A 13711-nucleotide genomic window follows, 5' to 3' on the forward strand; every position below is an offset into this window, starting at 1 on the left:
AGGGGGGCGTGTCCCTTGAGGGCAGACCCAGACCGGGAGCCAATAGCTTCCAAGTGACTCTGACCAGTTTTCAACGGCTCATCTGAAAGCCGGGAGGTTCTCCCCCAAGACTTGTCTGTTTCAGAGAGTCCTGGGGAAGGGCAACAAAGCAAGAACGCGGGGGTGACTGGCCCAACACGCAGGCTCATTCCGACATTGACCGAGTGCTTTGCCCACCCCCTTGGCAGCAGATCGTAAGAAGAACTGGACACCCTCACCCATTTTTATCAATGTCACGGTCTCTTGCTCTTACAGGCGTGCATCTGTTTCTATTATGCTTCCAACAGATGCTCAATAAGCCTCCTTAGCAAGTGCCCAGACCAGCTCTGCCTTGTGCCAGAGAGCGAGCCACTGCTGGACCCGGGGAGCAGGCACGTAGCGTTCTCCCAGGAACCGTGTGCGCCCTGGAGAGAGAACCTTGTCTCCAGCCCCGGGGCAACTGGCAGCCCCTGGGCATTCAGAGGCTGAAGGGGAATGCTAACCTGCATTTAAGGCCTCAGAGGGAGGAAACATTTCTCCTACTGTCTTCAAGGGATTTTACCTGGCATTTGGTTTTAACGCTTAAGAAGAATTTGTTGAATACCTCATTTATACGTTCTCAGTGTTCACCTGGAGGAGAAGCATTTGAAACAAGCAGGCAAATGACTTTATTTTCCCCATCTCCAGTGTTCCAAGAGCTGCGGCCGAGGGGTGAGGAAGCGTGAAGTCCTTTGCAAAAGCGCCCCCACAGCCGAGAATGTCTCAGAGACCCTGTGCTCCAGCAGCCCGAAGCCAGAGTCCCAGGAGGGCTGTGGGCTGGGACGCTGCCCCAGAAACACCCGGCCGCGGTGGGTCCTCTCTTCCTGGAGCCAGGTAGGAGTTGCGCGTCGGTACTGCTGGGCTGTGGCTGCGAAGGCTCCGTTCACCCGCTGGCGCCCAGAGGCTCAGACCTCCTTCCTGATCCACACACACAGCGGGGGCCGACGAACGATCCATTCTTCCCTCCTCACCTTTCCCCAAACCCCGCATGAAGCACCCATCGCACTGAGCAGGCCCGTGCCTGGGCGTGAAAAGTGCACGACTCCCCCCGCGTGTGGAGGGCACCTCGGGGAGGGTGTGCAGAGTGCTGCAGCGTGTGGGGGCCCGTGATGCCACCGGAGAGCTTGGGGTCCCTCAGCCCCGCCACCAAGAGGCGTCTCTGTCAGGAGAGACTTTCCAGGGAGCACGAGTCAGAAGGAGGACCCAGAACTGGGCAAGGATGGGGTCGGGGAAGGTTGTTCCAGATGAAGGTGTGCCCCGTACCAGGGTGAGGGGAGAGAGGAGGACACACCCGAGACAGTAGAAGCTGAAAAACCTCATTGGACCCCAGTGTCAGGGCCACTTAGGACCCAGAACACTCCACCATAAAGCAGACAGCCCTCAGGACAGGCGAGGTGTGCTCACAGGGAGGCTGCTGAGATGGGGCGGGAGACGCGTGTTTCGGGAGTGGAGAGCCGCAGAATCTGGAGTTCCTCAGGAGGCCGCTGCCCCCTGCGGGCACACATGGGGGGGGAGAGAAGACGCGGGGACGGCGTCTCCTGGGTCTGTGGCGGGGGAAGCTCCAGCCAGCGGAGATGTGACACGAGGAGCCCCGCCTGAAGTCTGCGTCAGCAACTGGTGGGACCAGGTCTCTGCCCGGGAGGGGATCGCAGTTTGGGGTGGAAAACGGGCCAGGACGGGGGTCAACAGTGGGGTCGGTGCCGTGCGGCAGAAGCAGGACTTCTGGCCCGGCAGCCCCTGGGTCTGGCCATCCGTGTCCTTTGACTCTGGCTGAATGGGAAGTACCATACACAGCAGCTCGTCCGCCTCTCTCCCTCCCCGCTTCCCTGGAGACGTCAGAGCCTGACGGCGAAATGCGTGGGTCAGTCAGTCAGACTTACCCCGTTTCCCTGCAGTATGCACTCCGGGTATGGCCTTGAGCTAGCCTCGCTGCGGGACAGTGCCCCATTCTGTTTCTGGTGCTGATAAGCTCGGAGACGTGGGGACAGTTACTCGAATTCTCCAGCCTTGGGTTTCTTTGCAGTAGCAGGAGGGATGCGGTCGCCTGGCCTTTAGGGTCACACGTGGTTGACCTGGCGTGATCCCATTCCTAGAACGTCCCGCAGATGGTGCGTCTGCTCAGCACACTTGACCGTGGGGCTCTGCACACCTAACGCCTCCCTTCTCGGCTCCTAGTGCTCCATGACCTGCGGCTTGGGCGTGAGGAGGAGGCAGATGAAATGCAGCGAGAGGCCCTTCCAGGGAAAGCTGATCACCTTCCCGGAGCGAAGGTGCCGCAGTATTAAGAAACCGAACCTCAACTTGGAAGAAACCTGCCAGCAAGGGACCTGTCCCGCCCGCCCTGGCTTCGGCGTGGCTGCTGTGTGGTTCCCATCCCCGTGGCAGCAGGTGAGTGCCCGCGGATTCCCGTGACATTCCCAGAATGGGGGCAGCCCCCCCCCCCGCCAAGCACCCATCCAAAGGTCAAGAGCAGCAGCTCAGGTTCAGGAGACCTCACAATCTCGGGGAGCTGTGCCACCTGTGTGGCCCCGGGCTGCTTCCGTCACCCGGGAGCTCCAGCTGTCGCAGCTGGAAAGCCAAGACGCTAACGAAGAGCTCATGTCTTCATGCGCACCTACGATGACATAAAGCACCTAGACCAGACTGGTCCCATGGCCCCAGCTGTTCACTCTTGCTGCTGCTCTCAAGATCCCCGGGAGCCTCCTGTGTTCTAGAAACACTGCTCTTCATCTCGACACCTTCGGTTTTTACGTCCAGTTGCTGAATGACGTTAATAGCCGGCATTTATGGAAGCCGCCTTGTTGAGGGTGCTTTTGTGCCTGTTTTGTAGAGGAGGCAGGGAAAGCTTGGGTTGGGTCAATTCAGGCAGGAAACCCCCGGGCTTGTAAACTCATCAGAGGTTAGAGGCACCCTTTTTCTCAGAAGACTCCCGTGAAATTTTGGTTAAAGTGGTTTGGTTCTGGTCGGCGAGGTTGGTGTGTGAAGCCGAGTCTGGGAGAGAAGCTGTGTTGTGTCCTCACCCTTCCTGACCAGCAGAGGTCACGGAGGGGAGGACTTGCCAGCTGGAGGGGAGCTGCCCTCCCCATGACAGACACAGGGCTGGGCTGGGGCAGGTGCGAGCACAAGGTAGGTCTGTAGATCCATGTCTCTGTAAGTAAGCGTACGTACACACAGTGTAGAATGTGTGTGTTTATAGGCGTGCATATGTGTTTTTTTTAATTAACATAAAATGTATTACTTGCCCCATGGGGTACAGGTCTGTGAGCCCTCGGTCTGACACACTTCACAGCACTCACTATAGCACATTCCCTCCCCAGTGTCCCTCACTCAGCCACCCTATCCTTCCCCTCACCCCAGCAACCCTCCGTTTGTTTCCTATGATTGAGTCTCTTATGGTTTGTCTCCTTCCCTGGTCCCATTTTGTTTGATTTTTTTCCCTCCCTACCCCCACCACCCCCTACCCTGCCTCTCACATTCTTCGTATCAGAGATTCATAAGATAATTATCTTTCTCTGATTGACTTATTTTGCTCAGCATAGTACCCTCTAGTTCCATCCACGCCATTGCAAATGGCAAGATTTCATTTCTTTTGAAGGCTGCATAGTATTCCATTGTGTATATATACCACATCTTCTTTATCCATTCATCTGTTGATGGACATCTAGGTTCTTTCCATAGTTTGGCTGTTGTGGACATTGCTGCTGTAAACATTGGGGTACATGTGCCCCTTTGGATCACTACATTTGTATCCTTGGGGTAAATACCCATTCTTGCAATTGCTGGGTGATAGGGTAGCTCTATTTTCAACTTTTTTTGGAACTTCCATGCTGTTTTCCAGAGTGGCTACAGGAGCTTAATACCTCTCATTTCCTGAATGGTTCATTTTAGCCATTCTGACTGGCGTGAGGTTCACTCACTCACCGTGGTTTTGATTTGTATTTCCCTGATACCGAGTGATGTTCAGCACTTTTTCATGTGTCTGTTGGACATCTGGATGTCTTCTTCGCAGAAAGTGCATGTCTTCTGCCCATTTCTTGATTGGATTATTTGTTCTTTGGGTGTTGAGTTTGATAAGTTCTCTATAGATTTTGGACACTAGCCCTTTCTCTGATATGTCATTTGCAAATATCTTCTCCCATTCTGTCCGTTGTCTTTGGGTTTTGTTGACTGCTTCCTTTGCTTTTGCAAAAACTTTGGTCTTGATGAAGCCCCAATAGTTCATTTTTGTGTGCATACGTATTTGTAAGTGAACATACATACACATGTATAAATGTCTAAACTGTGTATGTGTGTATTGGAGGATCTGAGAAGTAAACCATGAAGAAAAGCAAAGGAAACCAGTGTGATTGTGTATCCCTAATCAGCTAGACTCCAAAGCCAAACCTCGTATGTTTTCCATCCCTGCCGGTTTTCCCCTCCCAGATACCAGTCCCTATAGCGATGCTTGTCCTAGATAAACACTTCACCTATCTGCACTAAAAACAATGTAGCGCATTTTTAAAAGCAATACAAAAGATAATCCATGTATAGGGTTTTTTCCCCTGATATTTCATTTATTCTTTTGGTATAAAATATATGTCTGAGGAAAAAAAAAAAAAGGTTATAGTTATCTATTTTTTTGTTGTTGTTTTAATGGAACAGCAAGATCATTGATTTCTAGGAAGCACCACACCCACCATACCAACTCCTTTAGCCAGGCACCGAGGACAGGATTCCAAAGCTGCCTCGGATAAAGTATTATTTCTTCGCTGTCCTAATTCTGAATTGTCCCCTATGCACCCCCCCACTGCCTCTGCGGAGATTATCTGGAATTCTTTAAATACTGGGATGATTTGTTCTGCATCCTTATGGCAGCTTCTGTATTTCTGGAAGCCGTCTTCGTTACAGTCACTTAACTGGAGACACACTGTGGGGCAAGAGAGAGAACGTTTGCCGAGGACCCCCTTCTGATCAGATCACGCCTGCCGCCTGTTCGACTGGACGTGAGCACACATGCCAGGCTCGGGCCACTCCTTGCTTCATCAACAGGGCGCCCGGGCTTGGCATGGAGCGTGGAGATGCCTTCTAGTGGACATCTCTGACCGCCACAAGCACCCTCCCTCTGAGTGCTGCTGACTCCTTCCTCTCGCCCCCTTCTGCAGTGCACGGTGACCTGCGGAGGGGGTGTGCAGACGCGCTCGGTCCACTGTGTGCAGCAGGGCCGGCCTGCCGCCAGCTGTCCGCTCCACCAGAAGCCTCCGGTGCTACAAGCCTGTAATACCAACTTCTGTCCGGCTCCCGACAAGAGAGGTAACTGGCCCCCCACCCCAGTTCATCGGATTTGTCCTCCAAGAACTTTTCCAAAACCCCTCCTGTGTGGTGGTGTTTATGCCCTGCAGCGCCACTAGGGGGTGCTATTCCCACCCTGTCTGTGTGAACGGCGCCCCCCACAGGGGGTACAGGGCACAAATCTGGGGCGTTCCTGCTCACAAGGATCTTGTTTGCACACCCGTGCAGGGAATATTTAATTCTGCGATAAGGCTGGTGAGCCCTTACTTCTTACTCTAAAAGGGGGAAATAGCAATCACGCAGGTCAGTTTTTTAACACGGTTTTAGTTACATAAGAAAATGAAAAAGTAACTACCATGAGCCCAAGGTTAGGGTTGTCGGTGGAAACCCAAGCGTGAAGGGGGATCGTCCTTGAACTCACGTGTTAGCGGAGGAGGCAGGTAAGTTACAGTCCGTCAGGGAACGTGTGGCATCCTCAGACCACACCGTGCGTGTTTCCTTGGTAACAGTCCATTCCCACGCAGTGCGGCGTGTGCTGGAGGCACAATGGGACACTGGATTACATGAGTGAACAAGACTGGGTTTCACTGGCTCAACTCCCTTTTCAAAGACACCTGACAAACACACCAGGAAAGGTCTCCTCCGCCCCTCAGATTTCCTTGTGCTAAAGAATTAGGTTCCCGCCAGGTACCTGCTACATTTTCTTTTCATCCCATCCCGGCTTTTCCAGGGCTGTCTTATTTCTTACCCCGTGCTCTCCCATCTGTGGGGAATCAGATTTGGGACGCTGACTCCTCGGCTCTCCCCTGTCCCCATCACTTTGCGTTTCTAAGTTGTTGTCCTTGTTTAGCTTCGTCTTCGAGCCTTGGCTCCAGACTCTGGGCATCTATTTTCCCTCTTCTGCCCTCTCTCCTTCCTTGTCTGAGGCTTGCAGGAGACAAGAGAACTAGTAACATGCCAGCTTCGCTGAGTCCCATCCCTTCCAAGGCAATTTTGGAATTCTCCAAACCTCCAGCCTCTTTCAGCAGAAAGCTTATGGGGGAAGAGACACACATTTGGAGCAAGTGGTCATGTACTTGCAAACTGTTTCCCCCTTTCTTCCCCCTTGGTGACTTCTCCCCCCGCCTTCAGTCAGCTGGCCCCAGACACGTGCCCGGAGTCCGAAGTGCATGACCCCGGAGACAGGCTGTAGGGAATGGCTGATCAAGACCATGGCTCGGCAGTATCTCCTGGGCAGGAGTACAAGGTGGGGAGAACCAGACAGATTAGATCCAGGATTGCGGGGAGGCCCTTGGTGTTACTATTCTGTTCATCTGGCACCCCGCCAATGCTCAGCAAGTGTTAGGTGGGAGACTTGGGGTCCAGTACCATGAGGTTCTCTTCTTCCTTCCAAGCCGGGTCACTAAGCACCTGCTGCAGATCCCTAGCATTCTTCTAGGGATAAAAGAACAAGGTAACGTCCTGTTCTTAAGGTACAAGAGGAGGAGGAAGACAGGACAACAGATGCGCGTGGTGGAGTGTTAACCAGGGTCACAGCGGAGGTCCATTCTCCGTGGGTTGCAGGGACGGGGGTAGTGGAAGATGGCAGGACGAGAAGGGGTTCTGAGAAGGACCTCTCTCCACGCCTCTTGACTACATGAGGTCTCTTTTGTAAAGAGGAGTACGGGAAGAAGGCAGATAGGAAAGGCATAACCCTGAGTATTTCTTCTTGGCGAAGATGTGGCCCGTGGTTTTTACGCAGTTGAAGGCTTCCTCCCGCTTCTCACATTCCGTCCCAAATCCCGGGAGAGGGCCGTGCCCAAACTGCTGCTGGGTTGGTCATCGTCCTTAGATCACTGGCAGGCTGACCACAGGTGGAACTGGCGTGTGTTTTCTAACACTTAGTTTTCAACAAACATTAGTGGACAGTAAGCAAACCCGTGGTGCCAAAGGGAAGAAGCTTTAATTCTTGGAATCTTCTCTGAGACTCCCATGAGGCACCGTGCTTTTGAGGCACCGCCTTCCCCTCCAAGAGTTGAGAGTAGACGGTTCTGCCCAGGCTGGCACCATCGTGTCTTGCAGGACAGCCAAGTGTGTGTGCCGTCGCTCGGACCCCCTGCCCCACCCCCACGCTGGTAGCCAGTCCAGGGCATTCACTCGGTGCCGTCTGCACTGTGGGAGGCTCTGCCTGGGTTTTCACTGGATCTGGATCCGGAAACCATCCTATGAGCTGGCATTGTGCCTGATTTACATGTAAACCTTACTCAGAAAAGAAGGAAGCCTCGGGCAGCGACATCAGTCATCAGCGACATCAGTGAGTGGTTGTTGACACAGTTGGAAGAGGCCTGGGCTGCAGCCTAATGGGATTTGGCTGGCGATGAGCAGCCCCCAATGGGAGGAGCACGGACTCCGATGTCACAAAAAGGATTTGCGTCCACACGCTACCATTGACTAGTTTGTGGCCACAGGCAAGCTTTTGAACTCTTCATAAAATGAAGAAATAATGCTTACCTGAAAAGATCACTGGGAGTTAAGTAAGATGATTCAGTGTTTCCATGCCTATTTCGGACACACTGTGAACTGGGAACTGTTCTGATGTCTGACTGTAGATAGAGCAGTGGACAAAATGGCCGGGGTTTCCACCTCCTATCTGGAAACGAACAGCAGGCCAACCAATAAATATACAATGTCAGATAATAAAGTAGAAAATACAACTGAAGCAGGGTATAGAGAATGAGAAGGATTCGGGGGTAAAGGCAGGGGGAAACTGGTTTAGAGAGACTAGTCAGGCAAGGATGATAGGATACAGATACGGAACTACAGGAAGGTGAACTATGCATGTATCTAGAAGGACAGTGTTCCTGGAAGGGGGACCAGCACATCCAAAGGCCCTGAGGTGGGAATGTGTGAATCTGATCAAGGAACAGTAAGACACCTGGAGTCAGATGTCTAAAGTGGACAGGGGTTAGGTGATGAGCGGAAGCTGGTCCTAGGGGCCTTGTCAGTCTTTGTAAGGACTGAAGATTTACGTCTGAGTGAGATGGAAGCTGATGGAGAACTTGGAGCAGAGGAGCCGTGGGATCGGACTTGTGGGAAAGTCCCCGGCAGTTACCCAGAGAAGAGCACAGGGGTCCAGAGCGGGAGGAGGAGGTTCCGTGAGGGCAGTGGCCGTACTGGGAGAGGCTGGGTGCTGGTGTATTCGGAAGACTGAGCTCATGTATAATACTTGTCAACGGTCTGCCTGCGGGATGTGAGGCAAAGGATAGGACACCAGGGTCATCCTCAACAGCACACATGAAACCTGTGACAACAGAAGCTCAAATAACCAGCTTTCTAACCAAATAATCATGAGAGTAGCCGTAATCAAACCCAGTGCTCATCTCGATGGCTTGGTGATAAACCTCCACCTGCTTCCAGACTTAAAATGAACTCAAAGCACAAGCCGCAGCAGCCAGCCGAGATCCCGTTCTTACCTCGAAAGGAGAAAGCGTTGCTACAGTACTGCAGTTAGGGTCATGCTTTTAGCGGTCTGTTTTCATCCCGATGCGGTGTTTCCACTACATCAGTAGGATAATCTCTACAATTTCAGTAGAAAGTGATTCAGGTGTACATTCTGATCGAGGAGGCTGCGTGTTCGGTGGCTGGGCTAGAACACACTGTCCAAGCTTGTATTAGACACAACCGGAGATGAAAACGGAGATACATGGGCCAGAGCATAGACGAGTGTTCCTCCCACGTCTGACTTGTATCTCTGAGGTAAGGGATCGCACCGCTGCCCCGTGATCGTCCACCTCCATACAGCTCCTTCTAGGTGCCCAGGGCAAAAAGCTCATCATCATTCTTGATTCTTCTTTGCTCTCTCCTGTCTTTACCAACCCGTCAGAACATTCTTTAGGCTCCATATCCCGGAGTTACTGAAAAGAAAAGAAAGATGCTCTTAGTTCACCTTTCGACCCAAGTTATGACACTGTAGATTTCACATTGGTTGTTCTAGACATGATGGTTACAGGGAAACTGGTATATTTTTTCAACAAATATTTCCTGAGCAGCTGCTTTGTGATAGGCACTACGCGTTGGGAATGAAGTAATGAAAACAGTAGACGGAACCTCTGCTCTCAAGGATCTTAGGTTCTAGAGCGGAACCAGACAGGCAGCACAGAATGGGAAGAGCATCGATAGCCCCGAGGTAGGAAAATAAAGCGAGGTTGGGAGTAGGGAGTGTTTTCTGGGCGGCCGCAGAGCACTCTGCTTATCTGGGGGGAGTCCCGGAAGGCCCTGCTGTCTGCCAGTGACCTCTGAGCAGAGACATAAAGGAATAGAAGGGGTCTGGGGCAGGAGTTGGCTGGGGAAAGCCACCATGTGCCTGGCACGTTAGGGCATCCCCCAGGTGGCCCATGTGAGGGAGGGGACAAGAAGAGGAAGACGAGGTCAAGCAGTAGTGGGGGAACCAGATCCTAAGACCCTGTCAGCCATGGTAAGGACTAAGCCTTTCACTGTGGGTGGAGGGAGGGGCCCAAGGGGGAGTCGGGGGCTGAGACATGCATGACGTGAACTGACTTGTCCATTCAGGGATCAGCAGCGCCAGTCTGAGATGGGTGCGGAGGCTGTATTTTAGGCAGAAGAAGAGGGCAGGGGAAGGAACTGTAGGTAGTTCTGACTCAGAGAGGCAGAATTCAAGTCAGGAACAGCAGGAAAAGAAAGAGGAGAGCCAAGAGCCTGGCCTGCCATGTCGGGGACACAGGGTACAGAGCAGAGCTGCTTCAGGATAATTTTAAAAGGGAGCTGGGTGAGTGCCTGTGGGCAGCGGGGGGCATTGGGCAAAGTGAAGGTAAAGTGACTTTTGAGCCTTGCAGAGAGGAAGGGGAAAACACTTCCAACCGTGACTGAGAGAACTTACGTATAGGGTAGACCATAAACACTTCTGAAGTCAAAATTCCTTGAGAATCTGGTAAAATGGCTAAGACCCTGACTCTTAAAATGGGCACTGAGGTTTACATGAAGAACACCTTACATACAGCTTCGCGTGCCTTCTGTACCTAGTGAGGTCCTTCTGCGTGAGAATCCCGGTGTACCGCGTTCTGCTTTCAGCCCGTAATCCCATCTGTCAACAAGAGAAGTCAGGCCTGCTGTTGACTTAAATTCACTCTGTTGCAGACGGGCTGGGAGATTTACTGACATCAACGTAGAGCACCGCAGCTGAGCCATCAGTCTCGGTGTGCTGACTCCCGTATTGTAGGCCTCCTGTTCCCCAAAATAAAGTCCGTGGACCAGGCGGCAGCAGCTCCCAGCTCACTCCAGACCCTGGGAATCAGAAGCAGTGGTTTAACAAGACCCCCAGGGCATTCCTCCCAGGCTAGGCTAAGGACACAACATGGTGGCTCCCAGGCCGCTGGGGAGGACCCAACAGGAATCTTGGGCTGGATATGACACTTTCTTTTAACATCCACTCCCCCCAACAGCTGACATTTCGCTAAGGGCCCTCGTCCCTTTTGATGTCTTAATCCTGCTCCTCCTCCCTCCCAGCCAAGTCCTAGTACAGGAGCAGAACCACTCAGAGGCAGGAGGCAGGTACGTCTGAGGTTTTTGACCCACAGGCTCTCGCCTTAAGGAAAAGGCTGAGCTTCCTCCTGAGGAGTGAACAATTTTTTTTCTCTCCCTGCAGAGGATCCATCCTGTGTCGATTTCTTCAGCTGGTGTCCCCTAGTTCCTCAACATGGCGTCTGCAACCACAAATTTTATGGTCAACAGTGCTGCAAGTCATGCACGAGGAAGAGCTGATCTCAACGACCCACCCCACCCCTCCCAACACTCGAGGGCAAGTCTTCCCTCTCGCCTCTGGAGAGACCAGCCACCATTAATCCCCCACTGAAAGCCGAACACTGCAGACCACCCATGCGCGGCTGCGGCCATCAGTGGAATGGGTTCTCGAGGACAGGCTCCCTATCCACTTCCCCAAAGCACATGGTACTCCAAAGCACTTGAAAATGGGAAGCAAGGGCAAATTGGACTTCCACAAGAAAAGACAAAATAACTTCAATTTGCACTGTGACGATGAAAGAAGTGATGCATCCCACTGAGAGACGTCACGTTTTAATTTTGACAAAGTGAGAATCTGGTCACCGTGGGGAGGGTCCCTCTTTGAACTTCAGAGGGTTCCACGGCAAAGACATCTGGGTTGAAAGGTGCTTTCAGACTTCGGGTCCGAGATGGAGCCTTGGAGCAATCAAATACAAATGGAACCCCTTGCCTCGCTGTTGCCCGGAGCTCACAGTGTGACGGACACTGTGGCCAGCCCCAAGGAGGAGTTCCACGGGAAGCAAAAAGGTGCTCATAACTGTGCTTGCTGCTGGACTAGCAAGCCTTGTGTTATTTTTATCCAGTGTGCGTGTGTTGTTTTTATTATTTTGTTTAGACTATATTCTGCTTAGAGAGTCTCCAAGACTACAAGTCACACTTGAAAAGTATGCCAAGGAATATTCTGGAAACAGGGCAACATGGATTATTTAAGATCCCCAGTTAAGTGAACTTCAAGACTCTGAAAAAAGAAAAGCCCACAAACTCACATAAAAGGCATATGTTGACGCCCTACCCAGTACGTCAACCTCGTAACTTCCGGTGCTAGCTGAACAAGTCCACGGGAGCCCCTAGTCTGCTCTTTGGGAATCAGAACTGGCGAGACGGTCATTTCTGGTAAAACTCTAGGAGGAGCTAAATAGCAGAACAGCAGTGTTTTGAAGGCGAGCAGACCAACATTTATAAGGCTCCCTACATATTATCAGGGCTGCTTGGAAAATTAAAGACCACTTGTGGTTCTTTCTTACCAATGGTCATGTTTAAATTTTCCCTAAGATTTAGTTAACAAGAAAAAAATACTGGCAACAGAGAAACCCATCTGTCTTCTTGCTAAGTTAATATTAATAAATCATAATAAGCCAAGATCCTTCGATGAATGAGAATATTTTATAATCTTTCAGATGATATTTTCAGTCATCAGAAGCCAGCTGTTGATAGGCACTAATGAGCTTAAAATTGTTCTCAATTGGAAAATACCACACTGTTTTGCCAAAACCAAAGTAACTTACGAGACTGAGTCCTTCTGTAATTTTTTGAGATGTGGTTAAAATGGGCATATTTATATAATTCTACTCTATTCCTCAATTTCTTTGATGAATGTAACCCAGTTTTACTGCTTTATAAAGGCACAATTCAAACAGGGATTTGCCAGCTCAGCACAACCAACCAGACAGTGGTGTGTTAAATTTAGAGCATCCTTTGTTCCCATTCTAATTAAAATCATGCGTTCTTGAATCTCAGAGAAATAGGATTAGAACAGTCTCTCAATCCACTTGGCCTGGCCTAGAGTAGGGGCCATTCTACCATCAGAAACACACAGTTCCACATCACCCACCCCTTGCCCTCCGAAAAATTGCAAGTTATTTGTTTCTTTATATAATGATCATTTTATTATTTTATGGAAAAATTAATTTATTAATAGCCTATTCTTATGTGTTCTCACTTGCTTCTCTGAGTAAGTGATATTAATTCTGAGGAAAAATGTTGAATAAAGCAATGGGTTATAGAGAAAAGTCAAAATATATCTGTAATATTTAATTATTTTATAAGTTTTATAATAAAGTGTTTTCTTTATCTTTGAAATTTGTTAAGTTCTTGAATAAGTTAGAAGTCCGTTACTTCCAAGATCATGTAGCTGATAAATGTTGATTAGGGATCTCAGTAATTTCTCAAGGAGAAGTTGGGAGGAGAAAATACTCACTAATTGATTTTTCTTGCTTGTGTCTGAGAAAATTAGAAACCACCAAAAGTTGGGGTGAAATGGAAAATATGTTTAGCATCTAACAGAGATAGTTATTTTTTCCTGCTCTAATGCTTTGTCCACATTTATGGAAATCGTCCAAGTTAGTTAGATAAACCATAAACATAGTTGGCTTTCTCCTTCATTTTTTCCATTTGAATGGCAGTCTGGTGAAATCCTTTTGCAAAAAGCAAGAGGGGAGGGGAAGGAAAAAAAAATTAAAAAGCCATTATTTCAGGTTTTCCAAATTTGGAATCATCAGACCAGTGGAGAATAAAAATAGTCTGGGCAAAAGTCAGTCCAGTTGATGTGAATATATAATATTTTCCTTCCACATGTGATTATATACATGTATATGAATATGCCCTAAATATATACATGAATGTGTGTGTACACATGTGGATCATTTATGCATGCAGATCTTTAAAACATATTTAGGAGAATTTTATATGAATTATTGCTATTTGGCAAACAAAAAACTGATTAAGAATGAAAAATAGAAAAAAAAAGAATGAAAAATAGAATAGCACATAAAATAGAAGAAGAGGAGGTATCCTTGTGCTTTTTGATGATAAAATGTTAATGGAAGCAACC

The 13711-nt window shown here is 49.9% G+C and overlaps 1 protein-coding gene and 1 long non-coding RNA gene across 3 annotated transcripts in view; one reads left to right on the forward strand and one right to left on the reverse strand.

The window, feature by feature from the left end:
• The window catches only part of ADAMTS18 (ADAM metallopeptidase with thrombospondin type 1 motif 18), a 143685-nt gene extending 130796 nt beyond the window's left edge, over nucleotides 1–12889 (forward strand). For both annotated transcript variants that reach the window (XM_044255688.1, XM_044255687.1), the window contains 4 exons: nucleotides 706–891; nucleotides 2233–2445; nucleotides 5199–5346; nucleotides 10967–12889. In XM_044255688.1, the coding sequence (XP_044111623.1) occupies nucleotides 706–891; nucleotides 2233–2445; nucleotides 5199–5346; nucleotides 10967–11082 (663 nt within the window). In that variant the 3' untranslated portion in view covers nucleotides 11083–12889. The remainder of the gene's footprint in view (nucleotides 1–705; nucleotides 892–2232; nucleotides 2446–5198; nucleotides 5347–10966) is intronic.
• On the reverse strand, nucleotides 4788–10591 carry LOC122911220. The gene is made up of 5 exons (XR_006385446.1): nucleotides 10341–10591; nucleotides 8778–9218; nucleotides 7816–7954; nucleotides 5747–5860; nucleotides 4788–4963 (listed from the first exon to the last, which is right to left on the reverse strand). It is a non-coding gene; the product is annotated as an uncharacterized LOC122911220 (long non-coding RNA).
• Nucleotides 12890–13711: the final 822 nt, after the last annotated feature.

Source organism: Neovison vison, chromosome 7, assembly GCF_020171115.1.
Source record: "Neovison vison isolate M4711 chromosome 7, ASM_NN_V1, whole genome shotgun sequence".
NCBI classification, from domain to species: domain Eukaryota; kingdom Metazoa; phylum Chordata; class Mammalia; order Carnivora; family Mustelidae; genus Neogale; species Neogale vison.